The 20,689-nt window shown below is 37.9% G+C and overlaps 2 protein-coding genes across 2 annotated transcripts in view; one reads left to right on the top strand and one right to left on the bottom strand.

The window, feature by feature from the left end:
• RAB30 (RAB30, member RAS oncogene family) overlaps positions 1-13,976 on the top strand; it is an 86,104-nt gene extending 72,128 nt beyond the window's left edge. The window contains exons 4-5 of the mRNA XM_004271835.3: positions 1,593-1,776; positions 6,542-13,976. Of these exons, the coding sequence (XP_004271883.1) occupies positions 1,593-1,776; positions 6,542-6,792 (435 nt within the window). The 3' untranslated portion in view covers positions 6,793-13,976. The remainder of the gene's footprint in view (positions 1-1,592; positions 1,777-6,541) is intronic.
• Positions 1,606-20,689, bottom strand: part of DDIAS (DNA damage induced apoptosis suppressor) — a 53,177-nt gene continuing 34,093 nt past the window's right edge. Inside the window, exons 9-10 of the transcript XR_007478901.1 lie at positions 19,621-19,745; positions 1,606-1,724 (exon numbers count right to left, since the gene is read on the bottom strand). The gene's annotated coding sequence lies outside the window, so the exon portion shown is untranslated. The remainder of the gene's footprint in view (positions 1,725-19,620; positions 19,746-20,689) is intronic.

Here is a 20,689-nt window from a genome sequence, read left to right as displayed (position 1 = left end):
TTGCCTACCTCACTGGGTTGTTGTAAGGATGAAATGAGACCGTGAATAAATATTTGAACATTTACTCTTTGCCAGACACTGGGTTTGGTATAGGGGATAAGGGAGAGTAAAATGGACCCCAGCTTCCCCCTCATGAAGCTTTCAGTCTAGTGAGGAAGACGGTTCTGAAACAAGTTATTACAAGTAACTAAGTGATTCAAGTGTGTCAGGTGCTGTGAGGGAGAATTGCAGGGTAGGTTGCAGGAGAGATTATTTGGGGGTGGGGATGGGGAATCTGGCCTAATCTGAAGGTTCCAGAAGGTCTCCCTTGAGGAAATGATGTTCTGTTAATGGGGGTGAAGGCATTTTGTGACATGTGAAATTGATGCAGTTAGAAGGGAAGATTGTTGTTGGTGTGATTTTTCAAGGTCTCGGATTTGTTCTGCACTCAGCAGTCGCTCTGGGGAAGAGTTCTCTTTCAGAGGTCTGCTCTGTGCAGGGAAATTCAGGTTGAAGTGAGAAGTGTTTTGCCTTCTTTGTTATTAGAACCATCAGGTAAATGACTTCAGCAAGTTTGCATATTATTAACCTCTTTTTATAAAGAAGCCACCGAAGCCCAAAGAGATTAAATGACTTGCCCAAGGTCACAGAGCTTACAAGTGGTGGAGAGAAATTATTTTCTTTGCCTGCCATGGCATTGTTCCTGTTTTCATTAACAAAGATAATACCTTAATATATTCATTTGAATGGATTTTTTTTTTCCCTCTCCAGTTGCTGACTGAAATGCCAACAGTCACAGTGACAGCTTGCCCTGGATCCCGACTTTTGTAATTGGGCATGCATTATGATTAAGAGCAGGGACTCTGGGACCACACTGCCTGGTTGAATCAGCTCTAGGACATATTGGCTGTGAGACACTGAGCAAGTTAATTAATCTCTCTGTGCCTCAGTTTCCTCATGTAAGAAATGGATATAGGAATAGTACTTACCTCATAGAGTTGTTGTGAGGGTTAAGTGAGTTATTCTATGTAAAGTGTTTAGAATAGAGCTTGGCATGTAAGTGCTCAATAGTTTGGTTGTCTTTTTTAAGATTTTTTATAAAGAATAGAAGGGATTGCTTATGACCAAAAGGAGAATGTTTGAAATATGTTATATGAATGCAAAGCTTTAATAAGACATAGGAATATACTTTCTGATTTAGGAAATAAACAAAATGGAAAATTAAAGATATGAGCAATGAAGAGTCTACAGATAAAAAAAGCAATTCTTATGGGAAATAGGCTTATAATAAAAATTAAGTAGATTATAAATACCCTAATTTTACCTTTTAAATGAAGTTATACAAAAATAATCTAAATGCCTTAAAAAAAAAAGAATAAAGGGGAAACTCAAAATAATTTAACAAACTAAAAAACAAAAATCAAAGTGAATCCCTATCTTTAACCAGGCTCACCCAACAAATCTTTAAAAAAATTGTAGGTGCCTTTTTCTTGGGGCAAAAAATAACCATGAAATTATCTGGGTGAAGGTGCTTCTGTTTCTAAACTAAAGCAAGGCAGTGCTGTCTTTCTTTTTTGCTTCACCAACCTGATCCTTCTCTTATGCCTTTACAGCTCCAGATCTGGGACACAGCAGGTCAAGAGAGATTTCGGTCCATCACCCAGAGTTATTACCGAAGCGCCAATGCCTTGATCCTCACCTATGACATAACCTGTGAGGAATCCTTCCGTTGCCTTCCTGAGTGGCTGCGGGAGATAGAACAATATGCTAGCAACAAGGTCATCACTGTGCTAGTGGGTAAGTAAGGACTAATGAGGAGGGACATTGATTTGTGAGCATCAGAGAATTTAGAATCACATAAGGCCACATGCCTTGGTACCTTCCGAGACTATAGTCTACAGCTGTATAATTCATGTGGTCAACATTCAGTTCTTCTAAATGAAATTGAAGAGAAAATGAAATAGATCCTATCCCATGGTGATGGTTTAGAAAAGTAAAGTAGAAAATGTTGCTGATTGATTTTCCTATCAGTGCAGGCTCTAGGGAAGAAGGTGGATTGCCATGAAAGTTATGTGGGCTGCTAAACATTACAAAAAAATCTAGGCCATGGAAACTGCTGGTCTAGAAGTAAAATATATCTACGTTGATAAGGAATTCATTATTGAAGCAATTATTTTTTGCCTAAAAAAATGGACTTTGGTTAATTTTTTCCCTTCTTACATTTATACTGATTTGAAAAATTCTAATTTTCAGAAAGAATAAGGGAAATTCTGCAGTTTGTTTCCTCTTGTAGGAGGGTAGAACCTCTATTTAGTATGGAGGGAAAGCAGAAAATAACCCATGGTTTTTTTTTGTGGTGACAAATGCACCCATAAAAATGAAATTGCAGCGAAACAGATTAGATTGTTAAAAATCCTCTACTGGTGATGGAAAAATGTTAATAATATTTGGTTGTTAAAATGTTTTCTTCCTGAGAATTCCCTGTCAGTCCAGTGGTTGGGACTCCGAGCTTCCACTGCAGGGGGCACAGTTTTGATCCCTGGTCAGGGAACTAAGATCCTGCATGCTGTGCTGTGTGGCCAAAAAAAAGAAAAAGAAAAAGTTTTCTTCCTAAGAAGGAACATTGTTGTATATTCTAGAAAGACCTGAATTTTGGAAATCCAGTAGAGAACCTCAGAAACATTAAGTTAAAAATCATGGTTAACAGTAAGTTAAACACTTTATAGAAAGCGTTATAGCTAGTGTATATGTGCCAGGAATCATATTAGGAATATTATGTGTCATGATCCCAAATTTACAGATGAGGAAAGCAAGGCTCAGACAGGTGAAGTTCTTTCCCCAAGGTCACTCAGCATGTAAGACTGACTTCAAAGCCTGTGTTTATCCAGCTGTAACGTGCTGCCTTGTAACAGATTGCTGGACTTTTCCTTCAGGCTGCTGGGTTAAGTATCTGCCTCTCTATGAGCTAATGCTCCATGCTCGGTCCTGAAAACCCTCCTGCACAATGGAGAACCTTTGCTGTGAAGAGCTTGAAAGACCTCCACTTTGGACATAAAATCCTTGAGAACATGAGTCAAAGCATTACTACTTGGGATTCTATATAAAGGAAGTTAAATGAATGTATGAGGGGACATGATCAGTCAGCTCAGTATGAAAGAGGCACTACCTTTTTTTTTTTATTTTTTTTTCCGCGGTACACGGGCTTCTCACTGCTGTGGCCTGTCCTGTTGTGGAGCACAGGCTCCAGACACGCAGGCTCAGCGGCCATGGCTCACGGGCCCAGACGCTCCGCGGCATGTGGGATCTTCCCGGACCAGGACACGAACCCGTGTCCCCCGCATCGGCAGGCGGACTCTCAAGCACTGCGCCACCAGGGACGCCCGGCACTACCTTTTTATTTATTTTTTATTTTTAAAAAAGTTTATTTATTTATTTATGGCTGCATCGGATCTTAGCATGCAGGATCTTTCGTTTCGGTGTGTGGGCTTCTCTCTAGCTGTGTGTGGGCTCCAGAGCACGTGGGCTCTGTAGTTATGGTACATGGGCTCAGTAGTTGCAACACAAGGGCTTAGTTGCCCCGTGGCATGTGGGATCTTAGTTCCCCAACCAGGGATTGAACCTGCTTCCCCTGCATTGGAAGGCAGATTCTTAACCACTGGACCACCAGGAAAGTCCCAGCACTGGCCCTTTTTTTTTTTTTTAACATCTTTATTGGAGTACAATTGGTTTACAATGGTGTGTTAGTTTCTGCTTTATAACAAAGTGAATCAGCTATACATATACATATATCCCCATATCTCCTCGCTCTTGTGTCTCCCTCCCACCCTCCCTATCCCACCCCTCTAGGTGGTCACAAAGAGGGGTGATCTCCCTGTGCTATGCGGCTCCAGCACTGGCTTTAAAAATTTTTTTTATTATGGAAAATTTTAAATATAAGCAAAATAGAGAAAACAGTATAATGAACACCCATATACCCATTTCTCAGATTTGACAATTAACAACTCATAGCCCATCTTATTTTATCTTTTCCCCATCTCTTCTATCTGCCTTCCCCTTCAGATTATTTTGAAGCAAATCCCAGATGTCATATTAATTCAATTTATATTATTTCAGTGTGTATCTCTATAAAAGATATAAAATTTTTTAAAAAAGAGAACCTAACCACAATGCCATTTTCACACCTAAAAAATATTAATGAGTCCTTGATTGACTCATCCATCAGAAATTTATTCAAATCAAGATCCAAATAAGGTCTGTATGTTGTAATTAATTTTTATGTCTTTTGATTCTCCTTTTAGCTATAGCTTATCCCTCCATTTTTGCTCCCTGGGAATTTATTTGTTAAAGCATTTGTTTGTCCTGTGGAGTTTTCAAGTCTGAATTTTGTTATTTCACCCTGGTGGTATCATTTGATATGTTCCTCTATCACCTAAATTTGTGGCAGATATGTAGGTAAATCTAGAGCCTGGTCAGATTTAGGTTTTGTTTTTCGTTTTAGCAGATATACTTTATAGTTGGTATTCCAAGGTACTGTTCTCATAGGACAGTCAAGAAAAATGCTTGATTCTTTCTTTTCCATTTATTACTTTCCAAAGTAATGAGTTGGTTCCCTAGTCTTCCAAAAGCAACTGTTGAAGTTTGTTTATATTTTGAATATTGCTATAGATTTAAATATATTTGATGTATTCTAGCCCCTTGCAATTATTATTATTGATGCTTCAGTTGTTCCAACTTTGACAGTGAGAGCTTCTTCAACTGGGCTCCTGAGTCCTTTTGACATGACTCAGGAATCTTTGATAATTTTCTTTATTTCTGGGATGACAAGTGTTCGAGGCACATCCAGTGCATTTCCTACCCCAGACCTGGAATTAGGCATTTCTTCAGGAAGCGCTGTTTCTTTTCAATGGGAAGTTGTATTTAGAGGCTACAACCAAGGTGATAGGAATCGTCTTTACTAGGTGATGGCTTTTAGGCTTTTCAGTGGACAGAGCTGGTGTGTGTGTGCGTATATGGTGAATTCTGTGGCATCCACAGGGGGTTGTCTCATTAGGCTCTGTGAAACGTTTTGATTGACGAGACTACCATAGACCACATGGTATCACAGTCACTTAGAAGGATACAGGACAGGAAACACAGCTTAGTAGCAAGCCAGCATCAAGCATTCCTCTTCAGTGGAAGCAGCCCTCATAGCAGTCCACAGAGCTGTCCAGGACCTCCCGGGACAGTTCAGATGTGAAGGGAAAAGGCTCACTTCAGGCAAGTGCAGGATCTGCCCTGGCTAGAAGCCTCAATGCCCCATAGGAGCCCATCTCTCTTGTAACAACCCGACAGGCCTAACTTTCAGGATCTCTTCAGATGAAGAATCATCACACTCAGGGAAGCCTAAAGTTAAGGCTTTCCATTAGGTATTTATAATTCATACATAGAATTCCCAGGCCAGATGGAATTTATCAATCAAGGGTCACTTTTACCATGAGCAATGTTGGGAAGTAACACAGTTGGCATATCACCTTTGTCAGATTTCCAAAACAGAAGTTGAAAATTTTTTAAAGATAAAATAACACCATGAATTATTCACACTGATACTTCCATTTGTAATTCAGGACTACAGAAATTTTACTTAACCTCATTAATCTTATATCCGTATTTCCTTTCTCCCATGCTAAAAATCCCTGTCCTAATGCCACTGGCATAATTACTCATTTGCTTTATCCCTTAAAACAGGTATAGTAGCCCCAGATAAATGATGCCAACACTACCACCGACAAGATAATTACTGGACAGTTCAAGATTTTTTCCTTCAATTCTTTTTGTCCTTAGGGTATGTGCCACTGGGGATACATGGTTAAATTACTGGTTAAATTATCTTCAACTCACCTGAAATAGTTCCTCTTTGTGTGGTTATGCCACTTCATGATAAACAGGTTCATTTGTTTAATTTTGCTTTCAACTTTAGGAATTGCTTTTTAAATTTAATTTCATATTAATTGTGTAATCGTGTAAAACATTGATAAGATTCTGAAGTCAAATCTATAAAATGAAGTATATTTAGAAAGGGCTGGTTTTCATCCCTCAAGCTTGTTCCTTTCATAGGTAACCATTATCTTTAAAATTAAAATTTTGTTTTAGTCTCCCATTAAAAAAATAAGAATAAAGTGTATTTTTTCATCCATTTTTCTTAGAGAATTGTATATTATATACACTTTTTTCAACTTTGCTTTATTTGCTTAACAATATATCCTAATGTCTCATTCCATGGCAGCCTACAGAGATATTCCTCATTGCTTTTTATGGTGCTAAGTAGCTCCAAATAACTATGGATGTGACATAGTTTATTCAGCCAGTGCCCAACTGATGGGCTTTTGGGTTGTTTCCAGTTCTTTGCCATTACAAATGGCACTGGTATTTTAAAATAAACAATCCAGGAATCACAGTCACATTTGTTTTGCTTTACTTGCCCATCTCTCTGGTTTGACTTCAGATACGGAGTTGAATTTTGATGTTTCCAAACTTGCAAAAAAGTCAAATGACGATTTCCTCTTTGATTTTACCACTATTTTAGGCAACAAGATTGATCTGGCTGAAAGGAGAGAGGTCTCCCAGCAGAGAGCTGAAGAATTCTCAGAAGCTCAGGACATGTATTACCTGGAGACCTCAGCCAAGGAATCCGATAACGTGGAGAAACTCTTCCTTGACTTGGCGTGCCGCCTCATCAGTGAAGCCAGGCAGAACACACTTGTGAACAATGTATCCTCACCCTTACCTGGAGAAGGGAAAAGTATCAGCTATTTGACTTGTTGTAATTTCAACTAAAGCCTGAGGCAAGGAGAAGCAAGAGGAATCAGCAGTTGCCCTGATGGGCCACCAATTGCTGGGGAGATCTGGCGATGACTATGGGTCCCGCTCTAGGACCTTCTGACTCCTGTGGGCTCCTGAGCTTACAAAGCATGGCAGGCCAAGGGCCTCGTCCACAGGCCAGCATTAGCAGAACATATAATGGTTTCACCCTTTTGCAGTCTGGAGTCGGATCAAGGAGAAAATTGCACTAGGCGCTCCATGATCTGCAGAGCATGTTGCTTTTGTTTTTTTTAAAAAAGCAAGTAAAACGCATTCCTGAACACAGTCCAGGGGGAGACGTACTGTAGGGATCCCTCCTGCACGTCAGTGGGTGCATGTGGGGGCTGCTCTTTAGGGCTTCTGGGGGCCCTGGTTTTCTTGTCTACCAGGTAAACCAAAACTGGGAACGCCAAGTCCTGTCTCTGGTGCGTGTTGATAGCTCCATGGAGATTTTGAAAAGTGTTATTTCTCTTTTCCATGGGCACTTTCAAGAACTTTGGGATGTAAAAATGAAACGAAACCTTTACCCGTGACAACAGTAGCAATCATTGTTTTATTAATGTATACAAGCTCCATGACTCCTTTTGGTGCTAATGATTCCACTCTTTCACAGACCAAACATTTTAGTACATTGATGTCCTTAAATACATTTCATAGAAATAAAAACGAAACAAAACAAAAAAAAGAAAAAAGGGAAGTCCATTAATCAGCTGTCTTTCTCAAAGTCTCATTATCACCTTTTCTAGGGTAGATTTGTTGGGAAAGAGAATACTTTCCTTTCCTGTTCCCCTCTAAATCTCTACCACTTTCTTCTTCAATTCTCCCATCTTTCCTGCCCTTTAAGTAAATGAAAAAGTTTGAAAAATGGAAAAAAAAAAAGAGAGAATGGTAGATACCCTAATATAAAAGATTAGCTCTAAAACATTATGAGTAGTGTGAGAAAACAGACCTGATCTGACCAAAATACTGTGGATTAATGGACTGCCGTGCAGAGTTCCAAGCAGAGCACAGTCCTTGATAGCAGGTCACATCTTTTACTTCCTGGTACTATCCATCTTGGACAGACCAAGGCTTAGGATTTTGTAGAAGTTTTTAGTACGGTAAGTGAGAATAGCAACAGATGAAAAGTCTCACAATTTTTGTATCTGCAATGATAACCTTAGAAAAATTCTGCTTCTAGAAGCAGATTGAGTAGTCATTTGTCATCTCCTTGTAGTAATATTACTCTCTGACTCATGACCATTCATTCTTTCCTGTTTCTTTTTCTTTTCCTCTCTCTCTTTCCTGGTCTTCCCTTTTTACCTCCTCTCCTCCTTATCCCCCTCCTTCCCTCCCTTCCTTATATACATGTGTTACTGCAAATCTCCAATTCAAATGGAGGTATATATGCCTTTACTTAGCCAATTTAAAAACAGAACTCAAAATGGAAGCCATGCTGCTGAATATGTGTTACTGTTTCTTCAGTGCCATACTTTGATACCTTCCAATTTGTTCACTGATATAAATGCAAATTGGGAAAATAATTAAACCTATTTGCTGTTGATGCTGTCAGATGTTTCTGTAGCTTGCTGCTTAGTATAATTGAGGGATGAGTAATGGGATAAGGATATGATACATAATTCCACTGTTGCTGTAGATGGTGGCAGTCTTGGTCCTGATATATTGATGTGTGAAAGCTACTGAGTTTTAAAGCAATGAGTCATGTGGAGACACAATATTGGTGAAGCCTTTCTAGCATTTCCTTAGTAGGTTTCAGAGCGACCTATCTGCACATGGGGACTGTACATATTGTTTAAGGGACTGATACTTATGGTTGGCCTCACCACGCTTGTCCTGATCCTATGGGTAAGAGAAAGAGATCCCAGAAGTTTGAAATGCTTTTATTTTAGAACCTATCTCTATAGGAAAGAAAAATCATTTTAATAAACACCAAACAAAATAATTTATCATGGTTGCCTTTCCCTCCCCATTTTCCCCACCAAGCCAGCAAGTAAAGGTGTTCAGAAAAGTTCATCAAAGTGGGCAGAAGAACTCTTTTTCAATGTTGAGGAAATGTCCCTAAGTTTAGGTTTACTATCTGTCATTTAGGGCAAAAATCCAAAGTCCCCAGCATATCATGACTCAACTTTGTCTCACAGCATAAGTGTGTTGAAAATAAAGTTGCTTTATGAACTCAGAGAATAGAACATTGTTAGATTGGACAAATTTAGTTGTAAAATAACAGGTTGTAGGGCCACTCTTGCATTCTGAGATTATTTCCTAGGGCTCAGTCTCCTTTATCTACTCTTGGCCAAACTCAGAAGGGTATTAGAAAGCTCTGCTCTTGGCCCCTTTCTTCCCTGTTACCCTTCCCAGCCTTTCTGTACTTACAGTCACCCATCTATGGCACATCAGCAAGGACACATGAGAATGCAGGGCTTTGTTTCTTTTTTTCTCTTAGTTGTATGAATTCTAGATTAGGCCTTATGGACACTTGTTCACTGATGTATCTCAAGTTTGAGAACAAGCCCTGACAATATTGTAGGTGCTCAATAAATATTAGTTGAATAAACAACTTAGTGCCAAGAGGAGCTTTTTCAGTTAAACAGAAATTTATCAAATAGAACTTGAGAAAGGACACTAATTAAATGTGGCCATCTTAACACAGGCCAGGACCTAAACTTACTGGTTTGCCTACTAGTCCTTATTGTCTTGGCAATATTTGCTAAGATGAACCTTCTTAAATAAAAATGAATTCTCATTTAATGGTGGATGAAAAAGAGAGTTGCTTTCTCATAATTCAGTATGGCTTGATCTGACTCATAAGACTACCAGAGTCCATGTCTGCCTCCATTTTGGTGTGATCTTTTTCTTTTTTTTAATAATGTTACTAAATATATGGCGAACTTTTCTTCAATTTACAACACGTCGTATTCATGTCATATAGTCAGATTTGGGGAATCTGTGAAATCATGTAGTTTGCTTATATTAATGATATTATGGCTTTGTCCAGACTGTATCCTCAAAGGATTTTATGCTTTGTCCTTTACCTATGCAAGGCTTTTTAGTCCTTTATGTGCTTGTGTTAGATCTATTGAATTACATTAACATTTAAATTTGATTATATGGGGCCAGTTATCCTTTCTGTGGATTACTTAGATAGGCCATTAGTTTTTCCTGGCCATTTTTTCCTTCTGTTTTTTTTTAGTCATTTCATGTTAGCACCTCTACCTGAGTAAAGAGGAAAGAAAATAACTAAAAATGAAAGTGAAATGGATTGATTTGACAATGTGTCAATTTCTGAGTTAGAGTTTGGTAAGAAAGGTAAAAACCACTGGCCAAAATAAGACACTTGGATTAGGGCTGTTTCCTGTAAACAATTTAGACTTGCTGGAGAGGGGAGGCAGAATTTAACCAAAGGCTGGATTCTTCTTTCTTCTTCTGTTTATGAATTTATGTCTTTGGAGGACACTGGTGACATCCAGTGTTAGATCATGATTTGCCTCGTTTGCCCTTTAAGCTATCCCATAATTCTTCCAGATCCAGCATCAAGTTTCAGTTAATGCATCTTTCTGAATAAACACCAGTTGCAAGTGATTTTGAATTGGTCCTCTGACTAAAATGGAAACTTCTTTTTTTTAATAATAAACTAAGCTACGTGAATGAGATCATATTATAATAAGGAAAAAACTATTTAATTTTTTGCCCCATGTATCAAACCAATAGCTTTAAAGATAGACATTTTCTATTTCTTAATCCTGCAGAACTCTGTATTTCATAACCATAAGTACTTTAGGGACTACTGCCCTATTAGCCTGTAGAAGAGCTCTTCTAGGGTTTACCCTTTTTTTCTAGAGTTTTTTTTTTTAACTTCAACTGGTTACTTATTCTCCTCAACCATGGCCCCGACAGATGTGTTTCAGTGCAACTATAATCCTCTTGAGACTTAACTTGAAAATGAAAAGCAGTGAAAAAACATGTGTTATCTCATCCTTCTGACAAAATGTACTCCATGTAAGCAGTGTGTGGCTGAACACTAATTTGGGGATAAGAGAGGGATGTGTTTTTTTGTTTTTTGTTTTTCTTCTTTTTGGATTTCATATCTGTGACATGAGCCTACTTGTGTTTGGAGGGAAAACTGGCTTCCCTGACATTCTCACACTGGGGAGAAAGCATACTGAATTAAGAAATTATCATCCCTTCCAATAGCTCATTAATAATGTTAGAGCAAGGGAGATGATACTTCATCTCCTTTCCTAAACCCATGGGAACATTGCAATCATTCTGGGGAGCCATAGTTTAAAAACAAACTGAGGCATAACAAAGATGGTGAAGGAGTTTAAAATTTAAGACATCTGAAGAATATTTGAAGGATTTAGGGAAATATAGCTTGGGAAAGAGAGAGGAACACAGTACATTAGAGCAAGACTCTGTTGTTCAAAGGGGTGGAACGAGGCCCACTGAATAGAGGTCATAGGGCCACAGATTTGAACTTCACATAAGGGAGAACTTTCTCAAAAAGTTGGTTCACCATGGAAGGGGCTGCCTCTGTCAAGCAAAGCCTAGATAAGAACTTGGCAAAGATGATGTGGAGAAGATCCCAGCATTTGTTGGGGTGGCCCAGATGACCTATTAAAATTCTATGTTGTAGTACTTTGCTTCTCGTAACACGTTCAGTTAAATATCTGCTGACCCACAGCTTTTTTTTTTTTTTTTTTTTTTTTTTAAGGCTTTGCGCTTCTGCCCAAAGTGCATCCTACTCTCCAGGAAGGAGGGTGGTTACATGTCATTAGGTTGAGACTGGCTTGCTTTTATGCCCTAGGCTGGGATTGCTTTCCAAGTCCATTCATTGATATCCTGTTGAAATCACAAACTGATTCTTGAGTTAAAGATTAAAAAGGTATTGTTTTAGTAGAAGTTGAAATCTACATGAAATCATGGAAATTATGTATTTGTCAATTGCCAAACATAGGCCAAGCTCAGTGTTAGTGAGTAGTTGGTATTTCTTCAGGATTTCAGGATAGGCCTCTTTAGCAGAGCGGAATCGTCAGTTAAAATCCCGTAAATTACCAATGTAAAGTTTTGCAGCTCCTGTCACAGATGGGCTGATGGTCACTGGCAAAAAGCAGGCCCCAAAATCTATTTTGGAAAAGTCTCAAATGACATTTGGTTAGTCGATTTGATTCTCTTGAAAAAGCATGATCTGAAAATAATTTTAAAAGAACGGAGGCCAAATTGCTCTATGTAGAAAGTAACAAAATATAGGTCTTTGATTTGAAAATCAGAGATAACTATAAGCAACACTTGCTAATAAAGCCCATTACCCAAGTGATTCCTCCACCTCCACTTGCAACCTTGGAAGGCTGGTAGATGGCTCTTCATTGGTCTTTCTAAAAAAGTCATTGGTCTTGCATCAGTATGGTGAGAAACACTTCAGTTTGGGTGAGAATTTCTTTGACTCCTTTGGATAAGAAGTCAGAGCAGAAAAGCTACCCTCTTCTTTAACTGACTTTGTGACATGCAAGAGTCAAAATTTTACTTTCCCACTGAGTTAAAGCAGAATTTTCAGAGGTATTGTGTTCTAGTTCCCTTGGCGGGTTGTGACTTTGACACTTCAGGGAGTGATGTAGGGAGGTATTTAGAAGGGGGGAACACTAGGCTAGGTGTTAGGGGTCCTAATATTCCCATGAATTAGCTATAACATTATGCAAAGCACAATCTCTTGCAGTTTCCTCCTCCACAAGATAGACTAATAGTAATAATACCTGTCAGAATTATTGTAAAAATTAGATAAATTGAAAATGCTTGGTAAACAGTAAACACTCAAATATTAGTTTTCTCCTTGATTAAGAGCAGACTTTAGATGGTCTGATACAACTATAGATCCTTAGAACAAAACAAGGAATCCTCCTGACTTAAAAAAAAAAACTCCATTTCTGAAAGGGCCTTAAAAGAAAATCACTCATTTGGTCCATTCTTCTGCCTTAGGGCATAACTGTTACCCAAGAGACTCCACTTCTTTACCTACTTCAAGAAAGGTATTCTCTCTCTCTACCCAGTGGGCAATTCCAGGGTCGTAAACTCATTATCAGGAAACTTAACCTTATTACCGAGATACCTCACAGTGCAATTTGAACCTCTCTCTTCTTGATCCCATTCTCCATTAGAAGATAAATGCGTTCATCCTGTTTTCTTTTTAAAGGGCCATGTTTGCCATTTCTTATAGCCTTTCTGCCTCAATTTTTTTTTAATTGACAGAAAAATCTCATTAAGGTGATAATTATTATTCCCTTGGGGAATGTCAGGATAGGTATTTATAAATTCTTAGCTTCTTATTGATATCAGATTTAGATCACAATCTTACTGTTGATTAACTCTTCAGTTATCCATGTATTTTCTTCTTTAGTTAACATATAATTGATAACCAAGTATGCTTCTGAAGAATTATTCTGGTTATGTGGCTCTTGTTTTCTCCTCTTGGTAAAAATGGAGTCATGAATCCCAGTTTTGTCAACTGCTTTTAGGATGTAATTTCATACATGACATTATTTGATGGACGTAATTACCAACACCTAAATTTAGCAGGGTTTCTTTCCCTTTCTACATGTGCACTAAGTTCTGAAATAAAAATTGGAATACCAAATGCCTAATAAAGCAAAAATTCCTGCACAGAATATCAAAAGATACGAATCCGGTCTGCTAGGATAATTTGTCACTAGTTGGTTGAATGGTACAGAGCTTTTGTTTAAGGTTACACAGTCATGCCTGGATTAAATAACAACAGCAAAACTTGATAAGCCCTCTGAAAAACAGCTGCTAAACATACTGCTTTCTGGAAAGTAATCATTAAGAATATATATTCTCTTGTCCTATACAGTTGCAGAATGTTAGTAGAACTTTCTTGTAGGCTCCCTGACAATGAATGTCAATTGATTTATTAAAAAAATTTTTTGTGTGTGAACCCTTTTATCCCTTTAAGGTATGTTGGGGCTTTCATGTTCCTGTTGTAGAAAATTTCAAATGACTGGAATGCTGACTCCTAATTTCTGCTCACTGAAGTGTCCTCTAGACATACCAGAAGGTTGGGGCTTCTTTGTTGATATGTAAGGGAGCTACTTAAATACACTTACATAAATGTAAGTGTGTGAGTAAAATTGCTATTTTCAGCAAAAAAAAAAAAACCTTTGCTTAAAATTTCAGATAAAAAAATTTCAGATAATAAAGGGTTGAGTTTTTTTTAGATCATCTAAAGGGAAAAAGTGTGCCCATATATATTGTTGCATACATTTTAATGCATGACTTTTAGTATAGGGATGAAATAAAATACAAAATATATAATTCTGGAGGTCTTCTCAGCAGCTAGTTAAAATATTTAGAGAAGCTGTTTTATGAAGACTTAGAGAATCCCTGATTTCCCTTTTCCTATCTCTTTCGATCAAAATGTAAACATAGTTTTCACAAACATGTTCATCATGGAATCATATGAACTCAACTCTTAATTGGTTGTTGGTTTCAAGCATAGGCTCTCAGTAATATCTGAATACATCTGAATATAAAATCTATTTCAACACAAGCAAAATACTTGATTTTAAATGTTAATATGCAGATATTAACAGGATGCTGTATCATGTCTTACGTGTTCATGTATTTTTTTAATAAAATGCCTGTTAGAAATATAAGCTGATGATGACCTGAGTGCAATTAGCTGAAAACATTGTATAGAAAGGTGATTGTGTGAAAACGTCACTCAACATTAAAAAGGGGGATGAGGGAGCAGGAATCTGAGCAAAATATTTTAAAATGAAGTTGCATTTCTCTTTTTAAAATTAAGATATAATTCATACACCATTCAATTCACCCCTTTAAAGTGTATAATTCAGTGGTTTTTTTAGTATTTTTACAAAGTTGTGCAACCATCACCATTATCTAACTCCAGAACATTTTCATCATCTCCCAATGAAATTCTGTACCCATTGGCAATCACTCTCCCTGCTTCCCCACCATCATCTAGCAACCACTAATCTATTTTCTCATTATAGATTTGCCGATCCTGGACATTTCATATAAAAAGAATCATATAATATGTGCTCTTTTGTGTCTGGCTTCTTTCACTTTGCATAATGTTTTCAAGTTTCATGTTATACCATGTTTCATGTTATAGCATGAATCAATACATTCTTTTTATGGCTAAATAATATTCCATTGTATGTATATATGTACCAGATGTTACCTGTCCATTCATCAGTTGATGGACATTTGGGTTATTTTCACTTTTTGGCTATTATAAATAATGCTGCTATAAATATCTGTGTACAAGTTTTCTGTGTGGGCATATGTTTTCACATCTTTTAATTAGTCTAGCAAATCAAAGTCACTTGGGTTCATTTAAGCAGGGCCTCTTAAAATCCTACTTAGAGAATGCAACTTATAATCTTAGATCAACTGGTCAATTAGGAGATTCTTGAATAATGGCTAACACCCTAATATGGCTATAAGAATTTTTCTATGAGCCTATCATTTAGATAGTCAATTTCATGAAGACTGCTTCAGTCTTGTAGAAATTGAATTGTTATCACTAGAGAATTTCCAAGTCCTCCACATTTTTTGAAAGGGCGGCTACAAATCATGCTGGAGAGCAGCACTCAATCTTCTAGGATTCAATGAAGGAGCACTTTTTTTTTTTTTTTTTTTTGGCGGTACGCGGGCCTCTCACTGCCGTGGCCTCTCCCATTGCGGAGCACAGGCTCCGGACGCGCAGGCTCAGCGGCCATGGCTCACGGGCCCAGCCGCTCCGTGGCATGTGGGATCTTCCCGGACCGGGGCACGAACCCGTGTCCCCTGTATCGGCAGGTGGACTCTCAACCACTGCGCCACCAGGGAAGCCCTAGGAGCACTTTTAATATACAATTTCCTTTACATATATCGACTGTCTTTTAAAGTTTGGGTTTTCCTTCTTGAAAAAACATTGTCAAATTGCCAAACCACTTGACTGTCCATTGTAGCTTCGGTTGTTATTAAGAAATAATTCATACTGAGAGTAAAAGTAAAAAGAATGTATTTTGTGTGCAAAGGATGAATGTATTAACAACTTTTTATTTGTAACAGAATTTTTTAAAAAGGTGAATAGAAATTGCTTTCCCATGTACTTGTAAATAAATAAACATTTCCTGTTGCCCACATTTGGACAATCATATGCCATCAAACTATGTAAAAAGCATACAAGCTTTAAGTACACTAATGTCCTTCAGCATGAAATGTGCTCTGGATTTGGGGATCTGGAGGCTTGAGTTTGAATGTCGATTCTCTAAATGGCTAACCTTAGACAAATTGTTTAACATTTTGCACCATGGATTTCTTTCTTATAAAATACGGGGCTACATTGAGTAAGGCCTCCTCCAATTATAACAGTAAATAAGATTCCTCTGCTATATTCAGGATGTGAAAATTATATGCTAGTTATTTCTAATGGTGAGAAAAATGTTTTATCCTATCATATATTGGAAGGAGTATTACACTGAGAAGCATGAGTCAAATTCTAGTCCCAGCTGATACTGAGAAGCTGTGTGACTTCAGGGTAATCATTTAATTTCAAGCCTTTATTTTCCCAACTGTAAAATATGGGCACTAGATTGGATATCTTTAAGATACCTTCCAGCTAAAACACATTATATGGTTCTATTTTTTTAGAGATATCATTTAAAATATTATCCTTCATAATTAGGAATAAGACTACTTATGCATTACTAATAAGGCACTCATTCACCCATTCATTCATTTGCCATTTATTGACCATATACTATAGGGTAGGTGCAGGAATCTGCTTTTAGATGTCTCTCACCTCCACTGCAGGAGTCACGGATTTGCACCTTTTCTTGAAACTCATCCCCACTTCACCTCTTGCCTCTCACTCTGCCTTGCGATATGCATTTGAGAGACAAATGTCCTGGATTAAGACTGAGTACAGTGGGTCATGGAGCATGGTAGAGTTAACAGGATAAAAAGGAATCGCACTATGACTTTGGGCTCCCTGGCATGGTGTTCTTCAGTTAACTGAGCATAGGCAATCTGTAACCTTATTTGACATTTAACATTTTAACATTCATAAATATTGGGCTTTGCAAAATCACTTACTATAATTTTGTTTTTGTCCAATGATAGCTTCTCAGCAGTTGGTATGAGACTCAATTTTGCTCTTTTAACATGTTTATTAAAAAGATGTATTTGCAGGAATTTCTCTTCTGAATTTATATATCCTGTGCTTTTAAGTGTTCTATTATTAATATTAATTTGAACCATGTGAAATTGTGTTTTTTAGGTCAAAATCAGTCAGATATTGGCAATTTCATATGATTCTAATATGACCTAGTTAGTCGTAAGCAGCAAAGACTGGGAGGCAAATACCACCAGTTGGAGGAGAAACTTTGACTCTTAAGTGTTTTCATTCTGTTGTTGTGGGGGGTTTTTTGCCATTAAGGGAATTTTGACAAGTTTATTTCAACTTGTGCATTGTTTTTTTCCATTAGTTAAATGGAACAAATTGCAAACTCGAATAGAATTTTTAAATGCTTATTCATATACAAATCAGTACAGATCACTGGAAGAAAATTATAAATGTGGTTTATTCCCCAAATATCTAAATGTTTAGGTCACTGTGTTTCTCATTTGGGCAATGTAATGATTCAGATGTATAATTCTTTGGCAAATTGGAAATCAGTGTTTTGAAAAAACTTGAGAATCACTGTCATTAATTTACTCCATTATTTCACATCTTCTGACTGGCAGAATATACCTGCTATATGCTATCTATATACTCCCAAACACATCTGCAGCTGAGAGATGAAACCTGGAGCTATTTTTAAACCACAATCATGTGGCTGTGCTTTTGGCCAGGTGCTCACCTCTGAAGATTTCAAGAATCAAAATATCTTATTTCCATTACTTGCAGGAAACCACATATTAGTAACATAAGACAGACTATCTAAATTTTAATACTTGGAATTTATTCAGGCTTCCCAGAGAATAGTTGTATTTTCACATCTAGATAAAAATAAGCTTGAGGAAACAGGCTAGTCTTTCTGACTTTGATCTTAAAGATGAAACCACAAGAACTAACAACTTGCATGTGGCCTAAAATTCTATAAAGTTTACTGATGTTCATATTTACATTTAATCCTGATTGTAAACTTGTGAAATACTTTCAGCACTTTTGGAGTAGAAACTGCACAGGTAGGGACTTCCCTGGTGGTCCAGTGGTTAAGACTCTGTGCTTACACTGCAGGGGGCACGGGTTTGATCCCTGGTCAGGGAACTAAGACCCTGAATGCTGTGTGCCCAAAAAAAAAAAAAAAAAGCACACTGGTATAGAAGACAAAGATTAAGACCCTGCTTTGAACATGGAAAGCAATCTAGGCAAGTTATTTAACCTCTTCTTATCTCAGTTTCCTCATTATAAAATGAGGGTCTCAACATTGGTATTCATTTATTTATCAAGCACCTAGTATGTCCCAAGTAGTGTTCTAGTCACAGAAACTATAGCAGTGAACAAAGTTTAAAAAAACAAAACAAACACAACTTAATTTCATGGAATTGATTTAGCATGGGAGGGATAGAAAATATGAACCTGGGCAAGGAGAGAAGCAGTGATGGTAGAGTATTGATACGTCATATAGGTGGTTAAGGGAGGCCCTCATTGATAATATGTCATTTAATAGTAGACCTGAAAGAAGTGACAGAGTGAATGGTGTATGCATTTTGGTGAAAAGTGTTCTAGGCAGAGGGAACAGAATGTACAAAGGCCTCAAGGCAAAGGGATGCCAACAAGGCTAAAACAAAATGAAAAAGTGAGGGGCAAAGGTTTGAGGGGAGTGGTGGCATGGATCATTGCACCTTGGAGTCCACTGCAAAGACTTTGGTTTTTAGACTTAGAGTGAGCTGGAGCCTTTGGAGGGTTTTGAGTAGAGGAGTGACTTTACTTACATTTTAACAAGATCACCCTGATGCCCTGTTGAGGGTAGGTTATAAACAGGCAAAGGCAGTACCAGGGAGACTATTTAAGGAGATCACTGCTATAATCCAGGTGAAAGAAAGTGACTTGGGACATGGGAGTAGGTGTGGAGATTGTGGGAAGTGCTCCTATTCTGGCTCTATTTTATTTACCTTTTTAAATTTTTTTAAATTGAGCTGGGGCTTCCCTGGTGGCGCAGTGGTTAAGAATCCACCTGCCAATGCAGGGGACATGGGTTCGAGCCCTGGTCTGGGAAGATCCCACACGCCGCGAAGCAACTAAGCCAGTGTACCACAACTACTGAGCCTGTGCTCTAGAGCCTGCAAGACACAACTACCGAGCCCACATGCCACAACTGCTGAAGCCTGTACGCCTAGAGCCCGTGCTCCGCAACAAGAGAAGCCACTGCAATGAGAAGCCCCGTGCACTCAACGAAGAGCATCCCCCGCTCACTGCAACGCCCGTGCGCAGCACTGAAGACCCAGCACAGCCAAAAATAAAATAAATTAAAAAAAATAAATTAAAAAAAAATTAAAAATAAAATACTAAAAAATAGAGCTACTCATATTTTTAAAAAATTGAGCTATAATTGACATATAACATTGTATTAGTTTCAGGTGTGCAACATAATGATTTGACATATGTATATATTGCAAAATGATTGCCACAATAATGCTAGTTAACATCCATCACCACACACAGAAACAATTTTTTGTGTGTGATGAGAACTATTTAACTTTTTATTATAGAAAATGTCAAACATAGGTAAAACATAGTAGACTAGTATTGATATAATGAACCTCCATGTACACATCACTCACCTTCAACAATTACCAACTCATGATCAATCTTGTTTCTTCTATATTCCCATTTTCTCCATTCTGTAGTTTTGCAGCAAGGCCCACATATCATGTAATTTCATCTAAAAATACTTCAGAATGTATCACTAAAAGAATTTAAAAGACAACAATATTATAATCATATCTAAAAAGTTTTAAATAATTTTTAATGCCCTCAAACATGGATTCTGTATATATTTTAAAGATAGAGCCTACAGGTCTTGCTCATGGTTTATTTATTTTTTTGGCTGCCCTGCACAGCAGTTTGTGGGATCTTAGTTCCCTGACCAGGGATTGAACCCGGGCCCTCGGCAGTGAAAACACTGAGTCCTAACTGCTGGACCACCAGGGAATTCCCATTGCTCATGGTTTAGATGTAGAGAAAGAGGAGCCAAGGATGACACTGAAGTTTTTGGCTTGAGCAACTGGTAGTGTTTTACTGACATTTATAAGGAAAACACTGTTGGAGGAGTAGTTATGGCGGGCAGGGTGAACCAGGAGTTTGGTTTAGGACCTGTCCAGTTTGAGATGTCTATTCGATATCCAAATAGAGATATTGAGTTGGCAGCTATATATATGTTTCTGAAATTTGGGAAGATCAGGCTGGAGGTAGAAATTTGGGAGCTGATACCACAATGATGGTATTGAAAGTCATAAAACTGTTTGATGTCACCAAAGAAGTGAATGTAAGTGGAAAAGAGGACTGAGGACTGAACCCTGGAGTACTCCCAACACTTAGTCAGGGATAAGAAAGAACCAGCAAGGGATAGAACACATGACCAGTGAAACAGGAAGAAAACAGAGTGGTATTCTGAAAGCCTAGTGAAGAAAGTATTTCAAGGAGGATGCAATCACCTGTGTCAAATGCTGCTAATATATTAAGAGAGGCAAGGACTAAGAGATGACCGTGGAGTTAGCAAGGGTGAAGGTCATGGATGATGCTGAAAGAGTTATTTTATCAGAGTGACGGGGATGAGAGAATGCCTTGCTTGGGTTCAGGAGAATCAGAAGAGAGATGAACAGTGGCTATAATATAAATCTTTTAAGGAGT

The sequence above is a fragment of the Orcinus orca genome, chromosome 8 (genome assembly GCF_937001465.1).
Source record: "Orcinus orca chromosome 8, mOrcOrc1.1, whole genome shotgun sequence".
Classification (NCBI taxonomy): domain Eukaryota; kingdom Metazoa; phylum Chordata; class Mammalia; order Artiodactyla; family Delphinidae; genus Orcinus; species Orcinus orca.
The sequence above is the reverse complement of the archived record's forward strand: the minus strand, read 5'-3'. Positions and strand labels throughout refer to the sequence as shown.